Source organism: Rhinoraja longicauda, chromosome 42 (assembly GCF_053455715.1).
Source record: "Rhinoraja longicauda isolate Sanriku21f chromosome 42, sRhiLon1.1, whole genome shotgun sequence".
Classification (NCBI taxonomy): Eukaryota; Metazoa; Chordata; class Chondrichthyes; order Rajiformes; family Arhynchobatidae; genus Rhinoraja; species Rhinoraja longicauda.
Genome location: NC_135994.1, coordinates 6,992,002 through 7,019,176, shown reverse-complemented (window position 1 = coordinate 7,019,176; position 27,175 = coordinate 6,992,002). Strand labels below are relative to the sequence as shown.

The 27,175-nt window shown below is 48.4% G+C and overlaps 1 protein-coding gene across 1 annotated transcript in view; it reads right to left on the bottom strand.

Annotated features, from left to right (window-relative positions):
• Positions 1-1,704: 1,704 nt before the first annotated feature.
• The window catches only part of stac3 (SH3 and cysteine rich domain 3), a 31,104-nt gene continuing 5,633 nt past the window's right edge, over positions 1,705-27,175 (bottom strand). Inside the window, exons 2-11 of the mRNA XM_078431367.1 lie at positions 18,279-18,543; positions 16,550-16,647; positions 15,581-15,662; positions 13,434-13,531; positions 10,604-10,667; positions 9,481-9,530; positions 7,776-7,879; positions 4,885-4,936; positions 3,573-3,710; positions 1,705-1,803 (exon numbers count right to left, since the gene is read on the bottom strand). Of these exons, the coding sequence (XP_078287493.1) occupies positions 1,705-1,803; positions 3,573-3,710; positions 4,885-4,936; positions 7,776-7,879; positions 9,481-9,530; positions 10,604-10,667; positions 13,434-13,531; positions 15,581-15,662; positions 16,550-16,647; positions 18,279-18,543 (1,050 nt within the window). The remainder of the gene's footprint in view (positions 1,804-3,572; positions 3,711-4,884; positions 4,937-7,775; positions 7,880-9,480; positions 9,531-10,603; positions 10,668-13,433; positions 13,532-15,580; positions 15,663-16,549; positions 16,648-18,278; positions 18,544-27,175) is intronic.

Below are 27,175 nucleotides of genomic sequence, written 5' to 3'. Positions count from 1 at the left end.
TATCACTGATGTATAAAATGGGATAGATAAAGGCAATAATACCTCAAGGCGTGTGGTAGTGTAGCAGTCAATTTACTGGACTAACAGCCAGACTTCTGACCTGTTGACCTTGAGGCACAAGTTCAAATCCCAACACAGATCTATGGAATTGAAATGCACATAATTTAATATATCTGGAATTTTAAAAATATATAATAACGATAATCATGAAACCACCAGATTGTTGTAAAAACTTGTCTGGGTCACTTATGACCTTCGGTCGTGGAAATCTGCCCTTATCCGGTCAGACCCACCTTGCCTGGCGAGCTGTCTCCTCAGTTCAAGAGGCAGTGAGGGGTGGGCAATAAATGCTGGCATTGCCAGTGATGCCCACACCTGGTGAAGTGAACTAGGCCCGTCGGGATAGGGGATGTATATTCAAATTGGACGCAGCTAAAAATAAATCTATCACAGCAAAACTGAAATATTTCAGCATCAAAATTAATTGTAGCCTGCAGAATTGACCCAAAAATAGCAGAAAATAATGAAAAGTCATTGCCGATAGCTAATGACAGTAAGTGTGTTCAAGGATAGAGTGTGTGTGCATGCGCACACACATACGTACACACACACACCAAGAGCTCTGAACAGTCCCACTCCACCTGCACTATATTCCTGACTTGTCTCCAATTCCCTATCGACTCCTTCACAGAAATAGCTCACAATGAAATATGCTTAGTCTAGTCATACCTTAGTATCCATTTACCTCGTGTGTCATTCGATCAACGGCCTGTGCTGAGGGCTGGAAAATGGCCTCTCTCAGGTCCCCACAACTGATCTGTAGCTGCAGATAAAGACACAACCCATTCCTTCCCTCAGAGGGTGTCTGCTGGCAAAACTATAATTACAGCTACTCTCTCCTCATTTCCTTTTGGGAAACATCTTCCTGAGGCCAAGGGAAAAATCCATTACACTCGCCCTCGCAGTTAACAGCATGTCACATCCCCATGTTCTATCTGTTACAGCAGCTGTCCGGGTATCAGGTTCAAGACTGGAATGTTTCCCTAGCCAAGAGTCACAGATTGTTGAAATGGAAATTAAACTCTTTGGGTAGAGAAAGCCCCAGCAGAATTTCGTTAGCATTAAAGGCTACAGACTCTGCCATGAATGAAGTCTCCTGGCCCTCATTCCAGTCCCGACTCTGGCGTGGCACCCTGTCATTGTAGTTCTTAATTTAATCATTGGAGCTGGCCTAGTCAATAAGCCATACTCGAAAAATCCATCATTTTGTCATTTGGTAACAATGATGAATGCATTCCAGAAACCCCTGACATTGTGGGCATGGATCATGCACATTTACAGCCACCATTTACCTCAAATATTTTCATCCAAATTCCTGCAAATAAAAGCATAAATTAACACCAAGAAGTCTCACACAAGATGGCAAATTTGTGCTACGCTAAGTACACAAATAAAATCAGCTATTCTTTTATCTTTTATCTTCAAAATAAAGTTTCCCTAACACACCAAGGTATGCTTAGATCTCCGTAGCAACAGTCCTCCAGCTTTGTCTAGAAGATTCACTCCCACTGGTTCAGGTACAACCATGAAATATGTTTCTTCCACACGGACAGGTGGAGACAGTTTCTTCACACGCGGGGAGGTTGGGCGCTTGCACGGACTTGGAACCACCATCTCCAGGCTTCTCCTGGTTTCTGCACGTGCTCAGATTTCCTCCAGGAAGTCAATGGGGAACATTCCCACTTTCCTGCCTGTGAACACTTTGATGTAGCCGTTGACCTCCTCTCCCTTCTGCACCACAATCTGTTACGGATTGAAGGGAAATGGGTTAGGCAGATCTGATTTACCTGTTATCTCAGCCTTGCTATCAAATGGGTGCTACAAACAAGACAGCCCCGGATCCATTGCTTCTTGAAAGGACACAGAGTGCTGGAGTAACTCAGCGGGTCAGGCAGCATCTCTGGAGGACATGGATAGGTGACTTTTCACAGAGTGCTGGAGTAACTCAGCGGGTCAGGCAGCATCTCTGGAGAACATGGATAGGTGACGTTTCACAGAGTGCTGGAGTAACTCAGCGGGTCAGGCAGCATCTCTGGAGGACATGGATAGGTGACGTTTCACAGAGTGCTGGAGTAACTCAGCGGGTCAGGCAGCATCTGTGGGGAACATGGATTGGTGAAGCTTCAAGTCTCTACCCAAAACATCACCTAACCGTGTTCTCCAGAGATGCTGTCTGACCCACTGAGTTATTCCGGCACTTTGTGTCTTTTGGTGTATTAACCGGCATCTGCAGTTCCTTGCTTCTACACCCCTTCCTGTATTACTTTCTCCCTTTCATGCAGCAAGTCCCCTTGATCTCCCGTAGCATGGCAGCAAGCTTGGCACCTGGGCATTTGCTGCTTGGCCTAGTCTCCTGTCCAACACTCGATGACTCGCAGAGGAGAGATGGGGTAACACTTGTGCTGAGCACTATAATGGTGAGCGCTATTGCAAGTTCCCTGATAAAGCAGCTTTAGGAATTGGAACAGCCATTATGCATGTTAAATCGATTTCTTCTCATACATAAGTCCCCTTCTTCCCATTATTTCCCTCAATCTCTTCTCATAGTCATATAGCATGGAAACAGGTGCTTCAACTTGCCCCTGCCCAAGATGTCCCATCTACATTAGTCCCACCTGCCTGCATTTGGCCCATATCCCTCTAAACCTTTCCTATTCATGTACCTGTCTAAATCTTTGAAATGTTGTTATAGTACCTACTTCAACGACCTCCTCTGGCAGTTCGTTCCATACACCCACCATTCTCCTTCCAGAAGTGAACTAATTGTCCTTTAAATCCATAGACATCCTATTTGCTGCTTTTACCAGTTATTGGATGGGAAAAACTCGCGAACATTTGCCTGCCCATTCCCAACCTCCTCATACCCAACCCATGATCCCAGACCTGAAACATTAACTCTCTTTCTCTCTCCATAGACACTGCCTGACCAGCTGAGTGTTTCCAGTATTTTCTATTTTTAATTCTCATCCCCTCCTCCTTCCCACACCACGCTGTCATTTTATTCCTCCCATTAACGATTTGTTTTGGAAGTTGTATAATGTCTCTGTATCTGGAGGAGGTAAAATCTGCTGCTTAACATGTTCAGTGCCACCCCCGAGCATACCCGGCTCAGATAGTACAAGTGGAAAAAAATCTTGGCAGTGAATTGGTTAAACTGATCAGATACTAAATTTGATTTGCAGTTTAAATCACAGGAAAAGCAGTCACACTGTGACTAGTGTGAACTAGTGTGAATGGGTGATCGATGGTCAGCATTGACTTGGTGGGCTGATGGGACTGTTTCCACGTTGTATGTCTAAAAATTAAACTTAATGAATCTACAAACCCGCACGTCTTTGGGGATGTGGGAGGAAACTGGAGCACCTGGAGGCACCCATGTGGTCACAGGGAGAACGTGCAAACTCCACACAGAGAGCTTTTGAGGTCAGGATCAAACCCAGGTCTCTGGAGCTGTGAGGCAGAGGCTCTACCATTTGTGTTCTGGCTCCTCACACACTCCCCACTTAACCCACCTGATCCTTCTTCAGGGTAATCTGGCCCATCTCCTTGTTGCCAACGAATGACCTGATTACTTTATGAACACGCTCTCCTGCACGCACTCTGATGATGTAGTTTGCTGGGAAATATCCAGACTTCTCTCCAATTTTACCCTGAAATAGAAGGGTGTCTGGGTTAGACACAGAGGAGACCAGGTATTAGTTGATCCACACTGCACTCTCTGCAACCCCAATATATCCTCTCTAAGGTGTGGTGCCCTGAACCATTTACAATGTTCCAAGTGGAGTCTAACCAAGGCTTGCATTAGCCTAGTACAATGGCTCCCCTTTGCACAGCAGTCTTCTATATCTGGAGAACGTTTTGGGTCTCTGTACGTATAAAGGTGAATTGAAAGAAGCCAACAGCGGGCCAGAAAAAGCTGATGAGGAGAGACTAACTTAAATCATTTCTGAACACAATTAACAAAAGGGTAGTCAAAGGAAAGATTGGGCATATTGGGGAACGGAAAGGTTTTCTTGCTGATGCAAGAGGGCACGGCTGAGGTTTCATCATTGAGGAAGGGAATGTTACAATAAAGGGCGGGAAGGAGAGAGGTTGAACAGATTGGCAGCACTTTAAGAGTGTGAGAACCTTTAGCGGCAATAATCTGAGACCAAATTAATAGGCTCTTGGAAGTTTTTGGTGAGTAAATGACAGATTTGTTGAAGAAAATTCTGTTTAATGAATAATGGAGATCTTTGATAAAGAGAGAGATTGTGAGTACTGCTGTTCATGTTGAGACTTTCAAAAGGCTTTTGATAGTTTCACAGACTATTGTTAGCAAAGGTATAACCAGTGGACTCTCTTCTCTGCTCTCCCACCAGGCAGAAGATACAAAAGCTTGAAAGCATGGTCATCGGACTCAAGAACAGTCTCTTCCCTGCTGTGCTCAGACCCTTGAATAGACCTCTCATATGCTAGGGACACATTCCCAATCATTCAACCCACCTTGTTGTGGCCCTTGCACTTTCATTTATCCACACTTTCTTTTTACCTGTAAAACTCTATTCTGCACTCTGTATCATTTCTCTTTTTGCACTACCCGATGTACTCATGTACGGTATGATTTAACATGCAAAGTGTTTCACTGTATCTCAGTTCACGTGACAATAATAAACCAACACCAGATAAAATACCATGCATTGGAATTTGCATCAAGGCCTCGATGCATTCAGTGCTAAAACGGTGCAACACCATTTCAGTTCAGGGATGTGATGTTTATTTATATGGATTGTGGGTGGTGCAGAAGCAGCCATGGCTGACACTGCACCCCTCTACAGCACTCACCTTCCACCATTCCTCATTGGAGTCGTCAAAGACAGTTATCCTGTCGCCTGCACTGTAACAGAAAGGCAGAAGATTGTGTTACTGAACAAGGCCTGACATTGACCGATCTCCAAAGCGTGCCTTTATGCTATTACACAAAAGCACCTGCTCCACCATTCCTATGTGCCTGAGAGAGCTGATTCTTGTTGGGGGTTTACTTTAGAAGTTTCACTTCATGACCTCCCCCCTTCAACTACCCCACTTAGTCAAAACGGTCCTTTACTCTGTATGGGCAGTACAGTCGAGAGTGGTTTATTGTCATATGTCCTGAAACGGAACAATGAGATTTTTACTTGCAGCAGCACAATGTATATGAAAACATAATACTCTGTAATTAATAACACCACATCCAGAGAGCAGTGCCTCTTTATCCTCGGACTATCCTTGACTGGACTTTACTGGCTTTGCCTTGCACGGAACGTTATTTCCTTATCATTTATCTATACACTATAACTTAATTGATTGTAATCATGTATTGTCTTTCTGCTGACTGGTTAGCACGCAACAAAAGCTTTTCACTGTACCTCGGTACACGTGACAAAACTAAACTGAATAAACAACAAAAAAGGAAGCTCAGTATACACCGATCAGCCAAAACATTATGACCACTGACAGGTGAAGTGCATAACATTGGTTATCTTGTTACAATGGCACCTGTCAAGGGGTGGGATATACTGTATGTATATATAGTATTGTTAGCGTATATATTATATAAACACACATACACACGAATTATGCTATATATACTAACAATATATAAAACTAACAAACAATAATAGCACAAAGACAAAAAAATTGTCACCAAGTCGATGTAGTTCGGAGCTTATTTGAGGTTGTGGTGTTTAACAGCCTGATGGTGGTAGGGAAGAAGCTGTTCCTGAACCTGGACGTTACAGTTTTCAGGCTCCTGTACCTTCTTTCCGATGGCAGGGGTGGAATGAGAGCGTGGCCAGGGTGGTGTGTGTCTCTGAACACGCTGGCTGCCTTTTTGAGGCAGCGACTCCTGGAGTGAAGCAGCCAGTAGATTTACTGCCTCACAGCTCAAGAGACACAGGTTCAATCCTGATCTCCAGTGCTGTCTGTGTGGAGTTTGCACGTTCTCTCTGTAACCGCGTGGATTCCTCCCAGCTGCACCATTTCCTCCAAATGCCAAAGGGGTGCGGGGAGCTTCACTGGCCTCTGTAAATTGTTCCGAATGTGTGGGGGAAAGGGGGTGTGTAAGAGAGAATAACGTGCAGAGCAACAGGGAAAGTACCGAGAAGGGTTATTCGATGACTGGGATTGCTCCCCTGTGAGCTAGTATGGACCCAATGGGCTGAATGGCCTCCTTTGTGCATTAATAAATAACTAAGCACCATCATTCTTTCAGGAACTGGGAGATAGTGTTGAAAGGGAACGGTAGAAGAACCCAAACACCTCTACATATTTCTCCTGGCATCTGTGGGAGACATGCCCTCGGTCCCCCTGGTGTTTCTCAGGACCTGGACTAGCAGTCAGCACAAAGAAGCTGTGGTTTCATCCAGTCCTCAGTCAATGAACACACAGAAGGCGAGAGCTCCGAGGCCAAACCTAAAACACCTCCGCACTTCAGCAAAACGCAAAATACTGCAGATGGTGTAAAGATGAAATATGAATATGCTGGGAAACACTCAGCAGGGCAGGCAGCACATGTGGAGAAAGAAACAGAGCTCGCGTTTCAAGTGTAAAGTCTGAAATTAAACCTCATTCATTTAAATTCATACCCAGACATGACACACAAACATAGCACCCAGGTGTGAGAGGGAGAGTGAGTCATCTCCCAGTAAACGTGGGCTGTGTGGCGATTATGATGTTTCTTTCTTCACGGATGCTGCCCAGACTCCCGAGTGTGTCCAGCATTACTTGTTTTTATTTCTGGGAGAGGTTGGACAAACCTGGATCGGATTTCTCTGGAGCGCCGGACGCTGAGGGGAGACCCATCAGAAGTTGATAAAATTATTAAAGGCGTAGATAGGGTAGACAGTCAGAACCTTTTCCCAGGGTGGAAATGGCAAAGATTAGAGGGCATATATTTAAGATGAGAGGAACAAAGTTTAAAGGAGATGTGTAGAGCAAGCTTTTGACACAGAGGGTGGTGGGTGCCTGGAACGCGCTGCCAGGGGTGGTGGTGGAGGCAGATACGATAGTGGTGTTTAAGGGGCTTTTAGATAGGCACATGGATATGCAGGCAATGGAGGGACGTGGATCATGTGCAGGCAGAGGGGATTAGTTTAACTATGCATCCTGTTCAACACAGACATTGTGGGCTGAAGGGCCTCTTCCTGTGCTGTATGGTTCTGTGTTCTATATTTCAGATTTCATACTTACATTCTTTAAAAAATCCAAATTGCTTATTCTCATCTCATCGTTGTGGGGTGTGCATTATCTAAGTAAACACAGTGAGTCAGGGCCGTCTTAACGCATGGGCCTGATGGGCACTTGCCCGGGGCCCCATGAGCATAGGGGCCCCATGCTGATCTGTGTATGTTAAGTGACTTGCAATAAATAAATACTACTTTAAAAATGTAGGTTCAATAAGTGCTTTTTTCGCAACATTTTCGGTCCCTAAGTGCATCTCACAGCGATCTGTAAGTGCTTTTCGCAACAATGTAGCACCCTAAGTCCATCGCTAAGTGCTTTTCGGTAAGTGCTTTTCGCCGGCACGACAGGGGGGGGGCTGGTAGGGAAAGGGGGGTGGGGGAGAGTAACGGTAGGGGCCCCAGTACACTGCTTTGCCCGGGGGCCCATAATGCTGTAAAAACGGCCCTGCAGTGAGTCACTCATCTCTCTCGGTGTCTCCTCTCAAACAGATGACATCCCAGGGTGCCACTTACTGGAAATCAAGATCATCCTTCTCTTGGGCTTTGTATCTGTACATCGCCACAAAATAGTGAGTCTGGGAGAAACCGCCTCGCATCCCCGGCTGTGGCTTTTTGTTCTGTCCAAAGAGAAAGCGATGGTCAAAATTTTTGCTTCAGAACATTAGCACCATTAGCAAACCAAATATTTGCATGAATGCCCTTTACAGGTTTCCCCTGGGTTATGAACACTGGATTTACAAACACCCCTAACATCTCTGGAAAAAATAGGTGACATTTCAAGTCGAGACTCTTCTTCAGATTGGATGTGGGTCCGTCTGAAGAAAGGTCTCGACCCGAAACGTCACCTATTCCTTTTCTCGAGAGATGCTGCATGTCCCGCTGAGTTACTCCAGCTTTGTGCGTCCATCTAAGAGAAGTCCAAAGATTGTCGGTGCTCTGAAAGTAGAGAATTCTCCCCATCTACGTGTGAAATGCACAACCCTTCATCCTCTGACTATGCTGCTGGTTCTGGATTCCTCTTCTCCCCTCAGCCAACTCTGACAGAGATCAGCCCAGGCTCAGAAATAAACACAAAATTGTTCTTCTGCTCCACACCACATCACATCATACTGCAAGCATCAGCTGCCAAAAGCATTCGTCCGCTGGACAAACTAGTTCCACACAGTCCACGCCAATATTCTGCTCTCAACTACGGGCTGGTGGCAGGGGTGAACAACAAGCCAGCAACTGGTGCCAGGAGATCTGCCACCTCATGGTGTCTGAAGACTGGTGACGTGCTGCCTATCTATTGAATGCAAACTTCAGAATCTGGGACCCAGAGCCATTTTGGAGCCTCCGTCTCCATGAGCTGATGAGATCCTGCCCCACACACACACTTCAATCGCGCTTACCACGCTTATCAAACCAACATTTAGCAATCTCAGTCACATAACCCCCAGTGATCCAACTCCTTGGACAGGAGGCCGCTCTAGATGTCAACTCACTGTGTGGAGAATTAATTGTTTGCAGAATTTGTTCCCGAATGGTCCATCTCCACACTGGACGCACTCCCATCCAGTGCTCTTGGTCCATCGGTCCAAACACTCACGGGAACGACGCAGCACCCCCCATCAACCAACCCTCTTCCTCTAATATCCCCCCCTCCATCCCCAGCCAGATCTGACCTTGGTCCCATGTGCTGCACATCCGTCACATCAGACAATGGTTGAATCACGCCTGGGTGCCACTGGCATCTGCACTGGCAGGCCATAACCAATGGAGGTTGGCACAGCACCAACAGCGAGACATTGTGCGCTGAAGGGCCTGTTCCTGTGCTGTACTGTGCTTATTCTATGTTCTAACATGGAAAGAAGCCCTTCGATCCACCAAGCCCTGCACCCATTTACACTAATCTCATTTTATTCTCCCCAACCCCCAGATTTTACCCCTCACCCACACACAGGGGGAAGTTTACAGAAGCCTGTGAAACTCCACACATACAGCACCGGAGGTCAGGATTGAACCCACAGTCGCTGGGGATGTGAGGCTGCCCCACTGTGCTGGCCTATGTTCAGCTTGACTCATCAGCAAAGGCAACGTTGAGAGATGAGGAGAGAAGTTTTGCTTTTTGACCATTTCCCTCTCTGTAATCCAGGATGGTCAACCTCTTCTCATCTGTGAAGATGACCTTCACATGCATGCCACTGACCTCACCAATATGGCCGACTCCTAGACTTACCTTTGCTTCATCTGGATTATTCTTGTCCTTTTTGTCTGCTGCCTCTCCAACTGCAAAAAAAAACAACAAAAAATCCACGTTACTTCCAAGGTGTTCAGATCACCAGAAAAAGCTCGGTCTCGTGAGACAAAGACCCAAACCAACATCACAGTCGTGCTCCATGGAATCTGCCCCGCTCATTGGTAGCAGTCAGTTCCTCTCCGTAATTTGTGGAAGAATGAGGAGACTCAAAACAATTAGACTGAACCTGCTCTCCAAAAAATACAGAGCACCATTTAATAAATAAACCATTCCACTGAATGGGATTTACTGAATTCCTTTCAATCACTGGGGATTTGGAAGTATCAGAATTTGGAAGTGACACTGTGGGGGCATTAAGATGGCCCCATGTGCCTCCCCACGCCCCAGCTTTGTTCACTCTTCCACTTATGCCTGCCTTTTGAACAAAGAACTCTCCCTCATCAGCCTTCATCTTTTCCTGTTGACAGTAATCTTTGTTGTAGGTTAGTTAAACCCTCAAGTCCAGCAGTTGCCAGTAATATCTAGCCACGTCTAGCCAAGAGGTGCAACCACACTGTAAGCTAGGCGGCGGAGGGGTGGAGATGGGATGTGCTGTAGTTCAGGCCAGTGGGGTCTCCCCTGCTTCTCTCCACATGAATTTTGCAGACTTTTGGGAGCTGAATATTGGAGGAGGGAAGGAGTGAAGAGTGGATGGGCATGGATGGGTTCCCTTTTCTCTGCCCAACCACCTCAACCAGCTGCAACGTTAAGAGATGGTGCACACAGGAAGAGGGGCAAGCAACCAGATATCACCTGCCCTGCACCCCCACCCAAGTTGAATTTTGCAACTATTTCTGCTGGAGGTTTGAAGGGGAATCATTTTCTCCTACGGGAAGGCCACAGGGAAACTCAAGCAGATGATTGAATGGTGAGTAACCCATCTCAGTGACCCTGCTGCGACCTCTCTCTGTGTCGGCTAGGTATTGTGGCAACTGCTGGGGGTAGGGTGGGGGGGGGGGGGGGGGAGCAATGCAACCTGTTAGATGGGAAACCTCTCACACTCATCCCAACATAGGCGGTGTTTCACGTGCGGTGCTGCCGCTGCCGCTGCCCTGACACCTACCTCCAGACCCGAGCTCCTCGCCGGGCTTGGGGATATCAAGTTCTTCATCAACCATTTGCGCAGGCTGCAAAGCACAGGAAAGAGTGACAGAGTTACCCGGGACGTCCGCTCCACCAACTTGCACACCGTGGGGCTGAAATTGCGCTCCCGCACCAATGGCCGGCACTTTGCACGTCGGGCTTCCTTGTCCCTTTGCATTGACAGGTGCTCGGGTATCAAGGGCTCCCAGCTGAAGCATTGGAGAAGCACGATGCCCTGCCTAGATGCACCCGGCTCTGGGGAAAGCACTCCCTTGTTTTGGGAGTTGCTGCAAAGCTTCAAGAAAATCCAACAATTTTGCCCCCTGCTCGCTCAACACCCAATAGAGCAGAGATCCAGAGAGCATAAAAACAGGCCCTTTGGCCACAATGTCCATGCCAAGTTAAACGAACCTCTTCTTCCTACAGGTGAACCCATGTCCCTCCGTTCCCTGCATATCCATGTGCCTATCTAAAAGCCTCTTAAATGCCATCGTATCCGTCTCCACCACCATTCCCGGCTGCATGTTCCAGGCACCCACCACCCTCTGTGTAAAAAGACTTGCATCTCCATTAAACTCTCACCCTCTCAGCTTCAACCCTCCAGTCTTTGACATTTCCCCCCTGGGAAAAAGGTTGTGACTGTCAACCCTGTCTATGCCTCTCGTCATTTTGTATACTTCTATCAGGTGTCCGCTCAGCCTCTGTTTGTTTGTTTATCTGCCTGCAATGATGTACACGCACAAAAACCTCTGCCATACGCAGAACTAATGGCTTTCCTGGGGCATTTTCTGACCTTTACAGCACCCTAACCCTATTCCTGTCCCCTCCCCAAAACCCTGTCACTCATTGTAATGGGCCCATGAAAGATTTGTGTGGCGTCCATGTGTCCCATCTGTTCTTGGGCTTCTATCAAGACAAGGACTGTGGTCATGGTCTTATTCTGACAGACCTTCTTCCCCGACTCTAATGTAAAGGCCCAGTTGGAGAGAGGCTTAGGCCTAATGCCAACACTCTGGACACGCAACCAAAATGTGTTGGCCTCCCACTCCTTGTCCCTTTTGAGCGCTGAGCAAAGTCTCTCCTAGTCCATTTTCCTACAATTCCACAGCACATGATGAACAAGTGCTGGCGAGTGCTGCCATTGGCCTAAAGTCCACCCAAAGACCGCACTCAGGTGCGAGACCTAGAACCAGGGCCAGGCAGGAGCTGCCCAGCAGAAGCCATTCGTGAGTGTCAAAGATAGTTTAATTTAGATCAGTTCGTTTATTATTGTCACATGTACCGAGACAGTGAAAAGTTTGTTCTGCGTGCTATCCAGTCAAATCCTTATACACATGGGTAAAACAGATCCTCTTCTTGTACAGCACGCAGAGAATCGCCACATTCTGGCGCCATCTTACAACTTCCAAGTCACTGAAAAGTCCGATCTTGGAAAGAATCAGCGAGCGTACAGAATCAGGCCCTTTGGCCCACCGTGTCCGTGCCAACCATCAGGTGTTCCTGAAGAAGCGGAAGAAGGGTCCCCACCCGCAACGTCACCCATCCACGTTCTCCACAGATGCGGCCTGACCCACTGAGTTACTCCAGCACTTCATGCCTTTTTTGGTAAACCCGCATCTGCAGTTCCTTGTTGCATCACTGAAGGTCAGTGCTCAATGTTCTGGTCAGTGCAAGGGCAAGTGTGAGCACTCCTGGGACAGGAGACCTTCGAGAACCAAAAAGGTGGATGTTGTGAAGTCCAGGTCCACAAATGTGTTGCTGGGGGTTGACCATAATGGAGCTTGCTCTGGAGAGGGCAGTGTGAAGGTCTTACAAAGGTTCGTTAGGGTACTGGACAGGTAATCAAATGCCACCATGGCTGCCAGAAGATGTAAATGAAAAGATTCTCAGTATCCTGCAGTGACCTCAGTGGAGAGTCCCACAGATCACTGGACCCCCCCCACCGGGCTAGCCGAGGATGTTATTATGCTGCTGTTTAATAGTTCGAAAGACAAACAGGCCCCACCTTGTTTTACCCAAATGTGACTCCATTCCAGCACCGAAGTTTGGTTGGCGCAGGTGGTAGAGCTGCTGCCTCACTGGTTCCAGAGCTGGCGCAGTGATAGTCCTCTGCTGCCTTGGCGGCTCTTCGTCAGAGCAGGTTAGAAGCAGTGCCAAGGTGGGCACAGAGTGCGAACTGAAGTTCGCAGGAACCCTCATCACTTTATGCAGGGCAGTGCCAGCCCAGGATCGTCTGCAGAGATGACAATGTTGCCAATGTTGCCAATTCTCAGGTCCTCCCCACCCCCCCCCCCCCCAGGACCACGCCCGTCCTGAGCTTGGGGGATTTCAAGGCTTCAGCCACCTTCTCTGGCGACAGCTGCTTCCCTTGCTGCAGGACGTGGACCACTAAAATGTGTGGGTCAACCTTGCCCTGGAAACAGTTGCCAGCTCAAACGCAAGGGTTAACAGACCGAATGCCGCCTACCAAGGGTCACGGAGGGTCAAAAGGCAAAACAGAGACTGGTCAACACCAATACAAAGAGAACGCTACTTCCTGTTGCTGCTGTGCCTTCAGCTTGAGGTCTCCTGCTGACATTGCGCAGTTTGCAAGGGCTGGCGCATTAAAACAGAAGAAGCCTTGTTTGCGCCTCTCCCCAGCGGCTCCGCACTCCTCCCTCATCCTTCAGAAAACACGGGGCTCTCGCGAAGAACCCCGAGCTTTTGGCTCCCACTGCCCCTGGCATACTCCCGCGATGCCGGTGCAGGGGAGCACAATTTCAGCCCCGTCCCCCGCGACCCCCCCCTCCTTCACAGGGCTTCCCACTCACATTCTTTTTGTCCTCCGAGTTCTTCTTCCTCTCGCGATTCGCCATCACCACGCCCGTCCTGAGGGTCTCGTAAACAGGGTCTGACCGGTTTGCGACAGCTGATGGAGAAGAACAGAACGTTAAACCAGCCCTCCTGAGTCTGAGTTACTGAACACAGCAGGGCAGCTGGCCAATCAGCCCGACGGGTCTGTGTTAATGTTTTCACACACCACAAGCCCCCTCCCATCCTATTAATGGCAGCTCACCCAAGGTCTCAAGCACATCCATCATCCACCCTGCGTCCAAGTCCATATTGGTAGTAGGAACTTCCATATTCTTCCCAGTCTCTGGGGATAAAGACTTAGAGTTCCAAGTCTTTTATTGTATCTGTTACTCCCCACCAGTAGAACCTTTTCTCTCAGTTCTTTAATTATTCTGCAGACCTGAATCTCTCATGTTCCTGAGAGGAGTGCCCCAACCAGCTTGGTATACCCTAACAGCCTCACAGTCCTGGGATCGTCCTTGTATATTGTTGCCCCATCATCAATGCCTGTGATCCCTTTTACAACGTGGAGACACAAGGTCTAAAATTCTATCATGTGGCACAATGTTCCTGTGGCCAGCCTTCTATTTCGGTTTAGGTTTATTATTTCCACATACATCACGGTACAGTGAAAAGCTTTGTTTTGCATGCTATCCAAACAGATCTGATATACCATACATAGACACAATCAGTCCAAATTCAAGTACAATAGGTAAAGCAAAGCGGAAGATATAGAGTGCAGAATATGTTTGTCAGCATTGTAGCGCATCAGTTCCAGAGACAAAGTCCAATGTCGGACAGTATGGAAGGACCCTCCTTGTGACTTCTCTACCTGCATGCAAACTTCATGTGTTTCTGTATGAGGGTACCCTGATCTTTTCACTCCAATGTTTAATGGCCTTGCATAATTTAAATAATCCTCTATTCTTCCTATTAAAATGGAGGACTCACATTTGACGACGTCACAATCATCTGCCCTACATTATTCCAATAACATATTTTGGCTCTTTTACCCAAATCCTCATGGACTAAAGATAAACTTATTGCTACCTTCCTAGCTGTTTGTTGTACCGACGGGTTAACTTTCAGGGATTGATTGAATTGAAAGATACAGCATAGAAACTAGCCCTTCAGCCCAGAGTCCAGGCCAACCATCACACTAGTTCTATGTTATCCCACTTTCTCATCTACTCCCTACACACTAGAGGCAATTGACAGAAGCCAATTAACCTACAAACCCGCATGTCGTTGGGATGTGGGAGGAAACTAGAACACCCGGAGGAAACCCACGCAGTCACAGACAGAACATGCAAACGCCACACAGACAGCACCCGTGGTCAGGATCGAACCCGGGTCCCAGGCGCTGTGAGGCAACGGTGCTACCAGCTGTGCCACGTGTGCTGCCCGAATGTGTGCATGTGGGTTCCTCCAAATACCAACTCCGTTCAATCCCTCATCCTTTAAATAAATGCTCTATCCTTCTATATTTTCCAACCAAGGTGGATGACCTCACACCTGTCCACACGATATTCCAACGTATATCCAGCCAGACATTGCTCAGGTGCTTTATGAAACGGCAGCTTGGGATTCCCAAAATGCCTACACAGCTCTTCTTTCAAGGGAGTGTGGAGAAGGGCAACATGGGCTGCTTAACCCGGTTGGGTGCCAGAGTCAGTGGCGTGGCGTAGAAGGTACAGTCTCTGTTAAATGTGGATCCTTCAGTGCTACAGGGCCATTTTCAAGCCACTCAAAAGTAACACTACAGATACACTTGGTTGGATATTTTGGCCCATCATTTGCTCTCATAAACTGCTGCAGCAAATAGCTTGGGCTGATTAAACCAGATATCATCCACTGTCATAAACGCCTCTTGTTCGAACATCCCGCAAGCAAACACACAGTGCATTAATGTGTAGGAAGGAACTGCAGATGCTGGTTTACACCGAAGACAGACACAAAATGCTGGAGTAACTCAGCGGGACAGGCAGCATTTCTGGAGAGAAGGAATGGGTCTCGACCCAAAACGTCACCCATTTGCTCTCTCCAGAGATGCTGCCTGTCCCGCTGAGTTACTCCAGCATTTTGTGTCTATACACGATGCATTAATGTCTAATTTTGCACTTACAGAATGGGAGAAGCTCCTTGATGCAGGCGAACTGCTGGTTACTGTAGAGGGGAGAGCTGTAGGCTCGGCGGAAACCAGGAGGCTGGATTTAAAAGAAACCCGAAGTCACAAAGCATGTTAACAAAACATTTGCCGACTAGCAACACTGTGGCTCTCCTGGTGATAAATTTGTTATCCTTCCCTTCCTGAAACTTGGCAGATTGGTTATTCATTGATCTCCCTTTTCTGCTATTTTATCATCATTTGTAATACCACACAAAACAATTCTACTTCCGGTCTCTGGGCCAGTTATCATGTCTTGATGTAGACACGAGAAACTGCAGATGCTGGCATCCTGAGCAAAGTACAAAGTGCTGGAAGAACCTAGTGTGTCAGGCAGCATCTAGGAAGAGTGTGTAGGAAGGAACTGCAGATGCTGGTTTACATCTGAGGTAGACACATAATGCTGGGGTAACTCAGCGGGTCAGGCAGCATCTCTGGAAAGAAGAATTAGGTGACCTTTTTGGTTGAGACCCTCCTTCAGACTTTCTGAAGAAGGGTCGAGACCCGAAACGTCACCTATCCTTTTCTCCAGAGATGCTGCCTGACCCGTTGAGTTACTCCAGCATTATGTGTCTATCTTCAGCAGCTAGGGAGAGAATGGACAGACAGTGATTTGGGTCAGAACCCTTCTTCAGATTGGGAGTCTGAAGAAGGGTTCCAATCCACAACGTCATCTGTCTATTCTCTCCCTTGATGCTTCGTGACCCACTGAGTTCCCCGGTACTTTATGTTTTCATCATGTCTCAGTGCCTATCAGAACTCTCTGCTTGCCTTTTCAAAATATCAAGTATCCTTGAATTAAAACACTCAGCACTATTGCCCATTGTAACCATTGCCCATTGTACACATTGATCATTGTACACTGCGATTGTTAAGAGGAATATCCCCTCATTAGTGTTCCGACACCAAGGAGAGGCGAAGACTTACGATCTTGCCGAAACATCTCTGGAACTCGACATAAGACTGGCAGTGCTGGTGGATGTTGGTTTTACAATTTTTGCATCTCAAGCCAAACTTGTTATTTACTGCAAGACAGGAATGAATCAACAATTAACACGTGATGGGGAAAGAAGGATTTTGAATTTTAAGAGACATCAATCATTTTTTCGACAAACGTGAAAACATTTCACCCTGCGCTTAATATGCAGTTACCACTCACACAAATGCTGTTAAGGGAATGGGAGCCCATTTTAGTTGGATATCAAGCCTGAGTTGAATATGTGAGGCTGCAGCTGAAAGATTAGGAAGCACCCTGAATGGAACCTGTTATTCCCAACTGGAGAAGTTCCCATGGCAACCAGTGCAGCATCCAGAGAAAGGTCACTGATCGCCATCAGTTGGAGATTTGGCACCTTGTAGAATACTCAACAAATATCACGAGACTCAGGAAAAACTTCTGTTATCAGACTACTAAACGGTCCTCCCAAGAGCTAGAGTGTTATCCCAATCTTCCAACCTCTTGGACATTTCCCTATTTTAACGATGTAACACTATATTCTGCATTCTGTTATTTTTCTCTTAGCACTACATTTTGTACCCGTGCATGGCATGATTGTACTCATGCATAGTATGATTTGACTGGATAGCACGCAAAGTTTTTCACTGTATCTCAGTACTCGTGACAATAATAAACCAACACGAGCGGCACGGTGGCACAGCTGGTCGAGCCGCTGCCTCACAGCGCCAGAGACCTGGGTTCAATCATGACCTCGGGGGCTGTCTGTGTGGAGTTTGGGTTTCCTCCGGGTGCTCCGGTTCCCTCCCACATCCAAAAGACGTGTGGGTTGATGGGTTAATTGGCCCTCTGTAAAATAAGTGTGTGGATAAGCAGTAGAATCTCTGGGGAGTGAATGGGAATGTGGGGAGAATAAATGGGATTAATGAGGGATTAGTGTAAATGGATGGTTGATGGTCAGCTCACACCTGTGAGTCATGTGTAGCATGGAGCATATTTTGCACATGCTGGTGAAGACACCAGTTAGGGACACGCCACGCCTCAACGGAGCTGGTGCAAATCCTCACCACGCACCCTCTGCCTGAACTCTGGGACACACTGACAGACAGACTTAATGCCTCAGTCCAGTTTGCCACATCAGCCCCCTCCATCCTCCTCTCCCCCGCCAGTAACGCAGAGAAGGCAGCACGGTAGCGCAGCGGTAGAGTTGCTGCTTTACAGCGAATGCAGCGCCGGAGACTCAGGTTCGATCCTGACTACGGGTGCTGCACTGTAAGGAGTTTGTACGTTCTCCCCGTGACCTGCGTGGGTTTTCTCCGAGATCTTCGGTTTCCTCCCACACTCCAAAGACGTACAGGTTTGTAGGTTAATTGGCTGGGTAAATGTAAAAATTGTCCCTAGTGGGTGTAGGATAGTGTTAATGTGCGGGGATCGCTGGGCGGCACGGACCCGGTGGGCCGAAGGGCCTGTTTGCGGCTGTATATATATGATATGATATGATATGACCTGCACGGGTTTTCAGAGATCTTCGGTTTCCTCCCACACTCCAAATACGTACAGGTGTGTAGGTTAATTGGCTTGGTATAAATGTAAATTGTCCCTGGTGTGTGTAGGATAGTGTTAGTGACAGTGCGGACTCGATGGGCCGAAGGGCCTGTTTCCATGCTGTATCTCTAAACTACAACTAGATGAGCCACTTACGGACAATCATCCGTGCGCACACATCGCAGAACTTTGGCTTCTTGAAGTAGTGGTCCTTGAACTTGTGGGGCTTGTCGTTAACGGGCCTGGGGGGCTCTGGCAGTGGCAACTCCTCCTTCTCGTCTTCCTCCTCGTCATCCTCATAGTAATAGTAGACCACCCCGCCCCCTGTGTTCACAATCTCGCCATTCGGTTGCTGAGGCAGAATCTCTTCTATGCTGGATTCTTTCTGTTTCTTCTGAAAGATTGACTTCAGTTTCTGGACCTAAGGGAAAGACAGTGGAAGTCAGAAGGATGGAATTCCAATGGAATTATACAATGCCCTGCCCACAGGAGATTTACTAACTATCAATCACATTGAAATCTCCTGGGCAACTCTAGCCTCAACATTTGTCCGGTCCAAATGATGGCGTAGTGGTAGAGCTGCTGCCTCAGAGAGCCGGGTTCGACTCTGAATACGGGTGCTGTCTGTACGGAGTTTGTACGTTCTCCGGGTGCTCCGGTTTCCTCCCACATTCCAAAGACGTACACGTTTGTAGGTTAATTGGCATCGGTAAAATTTGGAACTTGTCCCTAGTGCGTAGGATAGTGTGAGCGTGTGGTGATCGCCGGTCAATGCAGACTCGGTGGGCCAAAGGGCCTGTTTTCGCACTGCAACTTAAAATAACCTTGTTTTCTCTTGCCCGGTTCTGACAAAGAGTCTTCAGTCCGAAATGTTAGCTGTTTCTATCTCCACAAATGTTGCCTGACCTGCTGTTTCCAGCATTTTCTGTTGTTATCTCTTGAAGTTAAAACCTCTAATCAGTTACAAAAGGAGAACTGGCCTGGAAGCTGGGGTCCTGGGGGAGTTCTAGCAAGTCACAGGATGGTACTGCATGCATGTCAGCCCAGGGCATAGCTGGAGGTATTACCATGGATCTGAGCTCAATTCTTTTGCTGCATTCCCCCTCCTCCTCATGTTTCCATACAATGTTGAAAGGACCCATTCAGCCCCTCTAGTCTATGCCGGCTCTCCGAGCATTTCCCCAAATTTATTTCCCTGTAACCTACTGCCTCTCACATTCCCATCAACACTCTCCTGGTTCTCCCACCATCCACTCCCTGTACATCCGGGGCAATCTACAGCAGTCAGTTTACCTACAAACCCGCATGTGTTTGGGATGTGGGGGGAGACCGGAGCACCCGGTTCCACCAAGCCACATTGAGAACGTGCAAATTCCACACAGACAGCACAGGATTGAACCCGGGTCTCTGGCGTTGTAAGGAAAGGGCACTGTACGTGTTGGCACTGGAGAGAGTACCGAGGAGACTCGCGAGGACATTGCCTGTTTTGGAGGTCTATAGTTAGGGGGATAGGTTGGGCTTGTTTTTCCTGGAGTGCTGGAGACTGAGAAGTGACCTGATGGAAGTTTATAAAATTATCAGGGGCATTGATAGGGTAAACAGTCGGAACCATTTACCCCAGGGTGGAGATGTCAAAGAATGGAGGGCATAGCTTTAAGGTGGGAGGGGCAAAGTTTAAAGGAGAAGTGCGGGGCAAGTTTTTTTTTAAACACAGAGTGGTGGATGCCTGGAAAGTGATGCCATGGGTGGTGATGGAGGCAGATACGATAGTCAAGAGTGTTTTATTGTCATATGTCCGGAAACAGAACAATCAAATTCTTACTTGCAGCAACACAACAGATATGTTGGGATTTAAGAGGCTTTTAGAGAGCTACATGGATATACAGGGAATAGAGGGACATGGATCACATGTAGGCAGATAAGAGTTTATTTTGGCTCTATGTTCAGCACAGACCTTGTGGGCCGAGGGCCTGTCCTGTCTAGAATATCTATTCTCCCACAACAGGGGTATCAACAGGGGGCAAGGGTTTAAGGTGAGAGGAAGGAGTTGGAAAGGGGATCTGAGGGGTGGGTTTGTTCAAAACCAGAGAGCGATTGAAATCTGGAACTCGCTGCCAGTGGTGAAATCAGATACAATCAGTACGTTTGAGGCATTTAGATAGACATATAAATAGACACGGCTTGGAGGAATACAGACCCGTGTGCGTAAATAGGATTAGTATAGATGGGAACAAAGATCATCATGGACCTGGTGGGCTGTAAACTCTATGACTTAAAATATTTAGTCAGAGTCACCAACTCTGGTTGGTCACATTCCCGTAAGATAAATCATTCTTCTATTCTAACTAACCCGTTAACAGACAGAACTATCTTGTGAAATTTAATTTTAGAATCTGTGTAATTTATTTTCCCCGTGGAATTACAATTCTAAATAAAGATTGCTGCTTATTTTATTGAATAGGTTACCAACATGCTTCTTTAGCATCTTTCAATCTCTTCATTACAATCCCAAAGTGCTTTTCAGACATATAATAAAATACTCTGTGGAAAATAAAGCAGTGAGGGATGATGTAATTTGCTTCTTTTATGCAGTGAGTTTCTCTGATCTATGACTTATTGCATTCCTTCCCAGTCCGGTGGCAAGAAAAGCACTTTTCTGAAGAAAGCAGTCTGAAGAAGGGTCTCGGCCCAAACAATCACCTATTCTCCAGTGATGCTGCCTGACCCGCTGAGTTACTCCAGCTTTTTGTGTCAATCTTCGGTGTAAAGCAGCATCTGCAGTTCCTTCCTGCACAGTTTAGGACTGTTGTAACACTCTCTGAACACTGTATTATACTCTGTTATAGATTCACTCACCTGTTGCAACACTCAGTTATACCCACACTTAGTGTAAGCATCTTAATCTCTCTCCGTTGCACCTCATACCTAGTATTAGTTTTTGCACTTTTATTTTCTATAAAGGAATATCATATAACTGGGAATTAAACAATGCTTAATCATACAAAATTCAGTAAGATGAGGTGATATACATTAAGAAGTATCAAGCTGAAGTGGATTTCCAGTTGATGAGGTATTGTGTTTGTGACCATGCAGATTTTTATCTGTTCTCCTACGAAAACTCTGAGCGATTCATTACATTCAAAGAGTGATCTAATGCAAGATTTCAGTCTTTCCTTGTGAGACTGCAGGTTGTGCAATGGAAGATCGCCATTTATTGATACAGGAAAACATGGCACAGAGATCATCTGACAGTAATCTCAGAATATTATTTAAGTTTTGGAGATGTGAGCATCGCCAGCAAGTCCAGCATTTATTGCCCATCGCTAATTAACTTTGAAAAGGTGAGGGTGAGCCGCCTCCTTGAACCACTGCAGACCTTCTGGTGAAGGTGCTCCCACGGTGCTGCTGGGGAGGGAATTCCAGGATTTAGAGCCAGTGGTGGTGTTCCGAAGCACCTGCTAACCTTGGCCATAGAGGTGGGTTTGGTGAATAACACTGGACACTGTACCGGTGGTGGAGGGAGGGAGTGTTTGGAGCAGAGGATGGGCTGTCAATTAAGTGGGTTGTTTGGTCCTGGATAGATCGAGCTTCTTAGAAGTTGGAGGAGCAGCATTCAAGTAGAGTGTTCCTTCACACTCGTGACTTGTGCCTTGCGGATGGTGGAAAGGCTTTGGTGAATCATCACCACAGGATGCCTGGCCTCTGACCTGCTCTTAATGCCACAGTCCATTGAGTGGCTGGTCCAGTTGAGTTTCTGGTCAACGATAACCCTCTAGGATGGTGGTGGAGCGCTCGGTCATTACAATGCAACTGGATGTCAAACAAAGGTGCTTAGATTCTCCCTTGTTGGAGATTGTCACTGCCCAGTCATCATCATCGGCGGTCACTCGAAGCGAGCGATTGTCCTCTTTTTTAGGATGCCTGTGCGTGACTTTGTATAACATGGGGAGACTGATGCACAGACAACCACCACACGGTCTTTGACAGATCTGGGTCAGGATCCAGTGGCATGGAATCCAAGGCGACCGGAGACCCTTTTCTGCTGTAGCCTTCATCCGCCTTCCCAGCTGTTGTGACGCTCCACTAAAGTCAGCCATCATCCCCCGCCTGTTCCACCGTTGAGGTCTTGGTTGGATTGCTCTTTGTCAGGGACCTCCCCCTCGACCTTACCGCCATGGGTGACCCTACCAGGCGCGTACGCTCCTCAGGATTTCAGGACCACACAAGCTTCTCCACCACGACAAGGTGACAATCCACAGTTGTCATTGCGCAGTAGTTTTGTGGCACAATGATACTTGCCACATAACCAGCCCATACCTGAATGTTGTCAGTGTCTTGCTGGATGCAGGCAGGGGCTGCTTCAGTTCCTGAGGAATTGAACATTGTGCAATCATCAGTAACCATCCCCATTCCTGACCCACTGAGATACTTCAGCACTTTGCGTTCTATGCAAAATTCCAGCATCTGTAGTTCCCTCACTAATTCATAAAATCACAGCCGGTCAGGAAGTCCAGAAGCCAGTTGCAGATGGAGGCCCCAAGGCCAATGGCCAGAGGTTTAGAGAAGAGCTTATTCTGTATTATGGTGTTGAAGGCTGAGCTGCAATCAATGAACAGCATCCTGATATAGGTGTTCTTATTGGCAAGGTGATCCAGGGCTGAATGTAGTGCATAGAAATCGCATCCTCCATCAACCTATTTCGCCGAAACATGAATTGCAATGTTTGTCTGGAAAACTGGTGCAAATGTGGCCCAATCTTTCAAAGCACTTCATTAAGGTCCATGTCAGAGCAACTGGGTAGCAGCCACAGAGACAGATCACTTTGTTTTCCTTGGGGACTGGAAGGATGGAGGTTTCCTTGAAGCAGATGTGGACAGTGGACTGTTGAAGTGAGAGGTTGAAGATGTTGGTGAAGACCGTGGACAGTTTATTATCGCACGATTTCAGGACCTGTCCTGTGACTATCCGGGCTGGCCACTTTCCCAGAGTTTACCCTCACAAGGGCAGATCTGATTTCTGCCACCTCGATGTATGGGGTAAAGCCAGCAAGGAATGGGAGATGCGCCTAAATGGAAGTTTGTTACCTGCTCGAAATTAGCATAAAAGGCATTGAGCTCATTTTATAGCGATGCGTCTTTGACAGAGATCGCCTCTGATTTCAGCTTGTAGCTCCTGATGGTATTCAGGCCCTGCCACAGTCACCTGGCATGTTTGACTAAATTGAGCCTCCAGCCTGTTTTAGAAGCCTTGCTTGGCATCCCTTGCAGAGATCATACTTGGCCTTCTAGTACAGTGTGGGATCACCCAGCTTGAAAGCCTTCGATCTGGACTTTAGCACAGTGGATCTCATGTTCATCCAAAGCGTCTGGTCAAGACAGACCCTAAATGTCTTTGTGAGAATGCGGTCGTCAGGGCATTTCTCGATGATATTGGTGACGACCGAGGTACACTCATTTAGGCTGGATGAAGTGGTCTTCAACATGTTCCAGTCCACTGGCTTGAGGCAGTCCTGAAGCAGACCCTTGGACTCCTCAGACCACTGCTGTATTCCTCTCTTCATTGGTGACCCATGTTTCAGTCTCGGTCTGTAAGCTGGCAGGAACGGCACCGACAGATGACCAGACCGAATGAAGTGTGGGTGAGGGATGGAGCAATAAGCGTACGATGGTGGTGAAGCGATGGACAAGAGCGTTAAACACCCTGCGTGGGGCAGGAGACACGTGGATGGTATTTGGGGAGTATGGTCCTGTAAATCTGTTATAACACTGCCACACACACATTCATGATAAGACTCTGTGACAACCGTCTGCAGCGTCCACACTCAGAGTAAGACTGTTATAACTCTCTGTTACACACATTGTGTACGACAGAACTCTCTATTGCACACACACTCAGTGTAAGACTGTAATAACTTACACACATAGCATAAGACTTATAAAATAACAACTTTGTTCTATCTGGGACAGATGACAATAAAAACACTTAACTCTCTGTTACACACATATACTCAATGTAAGACTGTATCAATACTGTTACACACCTTGGTGTAAGACTGTAATAACACTCTTTCCAACACACACTCAATTTAAGAAGCTGTTATAACACTGTCTTTGTTACAGTTCATTGATGAGGGAAGACCTTGCTGTAACACATTACAGCTGCTTGTTCGTCTCTCTATTGGCAAGAGACATTCCAATGTGACAAGTGTGCAGAGACTCAGTAAGTTTGCGTGGGTTGAAGCCTTTGTTGACTGTGATATTCCACTTCCCTCAGTGGGCTTTGCCAGTGGCATCACCCGTCAGAACAAGTTAACGGCAAGATGCTGCCCAGAATTGCGATAAATGATGGACGAGGATTGTGGAAAATTCTTCCAAGTGAGACTCAAACTCTGAATTGTAGATAGACACAACATACTGGAGCAACTCAGCAGGTCAGGCATCTCTGGAGGGAAGGAGTGGGTGACGTTTTGGGAAACTGGCCATTGTTAACTGTTTGCCTTTATCATCATTACTTTTTTGCATATCTTTCATTCATTTGCTCTACACCTCTCTACATCACCGTCTATATCTCTCGTTTCCCTCTCCCCTGACTCTCAGTCTGAAGAAAGGTCTCGTCCCTAAACGTCACCCATTCCTTCTCTCCACAGATGCTGCCTGTCCCGCTGAGTTACTCCAGCACTTTGTGTCTATCTTCGGTTTAAACGAGCATCTGCATGCAGTTCCTTCCTACACATTCTGAATTGTAAATTGTGCAGAAGCTCAGTCACTCCTTCCAGAGGGAACCAATTGGATACAAGGCGTGGAGAACGGGGAGACAGCGACACCGTGTAAACAGCACCGAAACCACTTTGTTTCCACATAATCTTCCCGCACCGGCTGCCATTCGGCCCCTCGCCCTGCTGTGCCAATTCCCAAAAAGGCAAACTTCGCGTCCTTCTACCCCTCAACAGTCCTCAACAGCCCTCGGGTACTGAGCAAACCACAAAGTGCTGGAGGAGCTCAGCACTGGAGATAGACTGCAGGGGGGGGTCCCGACCCGAAAAGTCGCCTGTTCATTCCCTCCATCGATGCTGCCCGACCCGCTGAGTTCCTCCAGCACTTTGTGTTTTGTTCAAGAGTCCGGCACCTGCAGTTCCTCGTGTCCGCTACCCTCGCGGTTTTACCTGAAACACACTTTTCATGGCGTTGCGAGGTCCATGCAGTCTCGGTGCCTGCCCTTGTGTGACCCTGCGCTCCCGGGCTGCTGCTGCTGTTGCTGCCTTCCTCCCTTCCCTCACTCACTCACAGTCTGTGGGGCGCTACCCCGGGGTCTCGCCGGGGATGTGAGCGGCTCCCGGTGACTGGAGTCCAGATATACGGCCCGTGGACCAGTGAGCTGCCGCGACCATCCCGCCTCCACCCGACCTCCCTCTCCCGCCCACCCCCACCCCCCTGCTAACTGCCAGCGGCTCCGAGCTGTGAACACTGACACTTCAAAGGGCGCGTCGACCAAATCTGACAGATAAAAATAACCAACAAAGGGATTGTGTGTGTGTGTGACGGACAGGGACAGACTGACCGGCCGTCGCTAAAACAGGATGACTTATTTGGCGGCCCTGGCCTCCGTCTCCCCCCGGTCATCCGGCGGCGTCGCCATGTTGGCGGGAACGCTCCCGCGCGCCGCTTCAGGGGCACAGCCTCGGGCCGCGCGCGCCCAACGCCTCCCGCCAACATGGCGACGCCGCCGGATGACCGCTGTCCGCTCACCGTCCATGCAGGGGAGGTCCGGCGCGGTACGGCACGGCACGGCCCGCCCTCCCCGACGGCCCTCGACGCCAAAGCACCGCGGGATGTCCGACAGGGGACAGGTAAGCTGCTATAGAAAGATGGCGGCCCACACCTGCACCTCTCACCCCCCACACTCTCACTCCACTTTCTCCCACACACACTCACCTCTCTCTCTCTCTCTCCCCCCACTCACCTCTCTCCCCACACACACTCACCTCTCTCCCCCCCCCCACACACACACTCACCTCTCTCCCCCCACACACACACTCACCTCTCTCCCCCCCCACACACACTCACCTCTCTCCCCCCACACACTCACCTCTCTCCCCCCACACACTCACCTCTCTCCCCCCACACACTCACCTCTCTCCCCCCACACACTCACCTCTCTCTCCCCACACACACTCACCTCTCTCTCTCTCTCCCCACACTCACCTCTCTCCCCCCCCACACACACTCACCTCTCTCCCCCCACACACTCACCTCTCTCCCCCCCACACACACACTCACCTCTCTCCCCCCCACACACACACTCACCTCTCTCCCCCCACACACTCACCTCTCTCCCCCCACACACACACTCACCTCTCTCCCCCCACACACTCACCTCTCTCTCTCTCTCCCCCCACTCACCTCTCTCCCCCCCCACACACACACTCACCTCTCTCCCCCCACACACTCACCTCTCTCCCCCCCCACACACACACTCACCTCTCTCCCCCCACACACTCTCACCTCTCTCCCCCCACACACTCTCACCTCTCTCCCCCCACACACTCACCTCTCTCCCCCCACACACTCACCTCTCTCCCCCCACACACTCACCTCTCTCTCCCCACACACACTCACCTCTCTCTCTCCCCCCCCACACACACTCACCTCTCTCCCCCCACACACTCGCCTCTCTCCCCCCACACACTCACCTCTCTCCCCCCACACACTCACCTCTCTCCCCCCACACACTCACCTCTCTCCCCCCACACACACACACTCACCTCCCCCCCCACACACACTCACCTCTCTCCCCCCACACACTCTCACCTCTCTCCCCCCACACACTCACCTCTCTCCCCCCCCCACACACACACTCACCTCTCTCCCCCCCCACACACACACTCACCTCTCTCCCCCCACACACTCTCACCTCTCTCCCCCCACACACTCACCTCTCTCCCCCCACACACTCACCTCTCTCTCCCCACACACACTCACCTCTCTCTCTCCCCACACACACACTCACCTCTCTCCCCCCCCCACACACACTCACCTCTCTCCCCCCACACACTC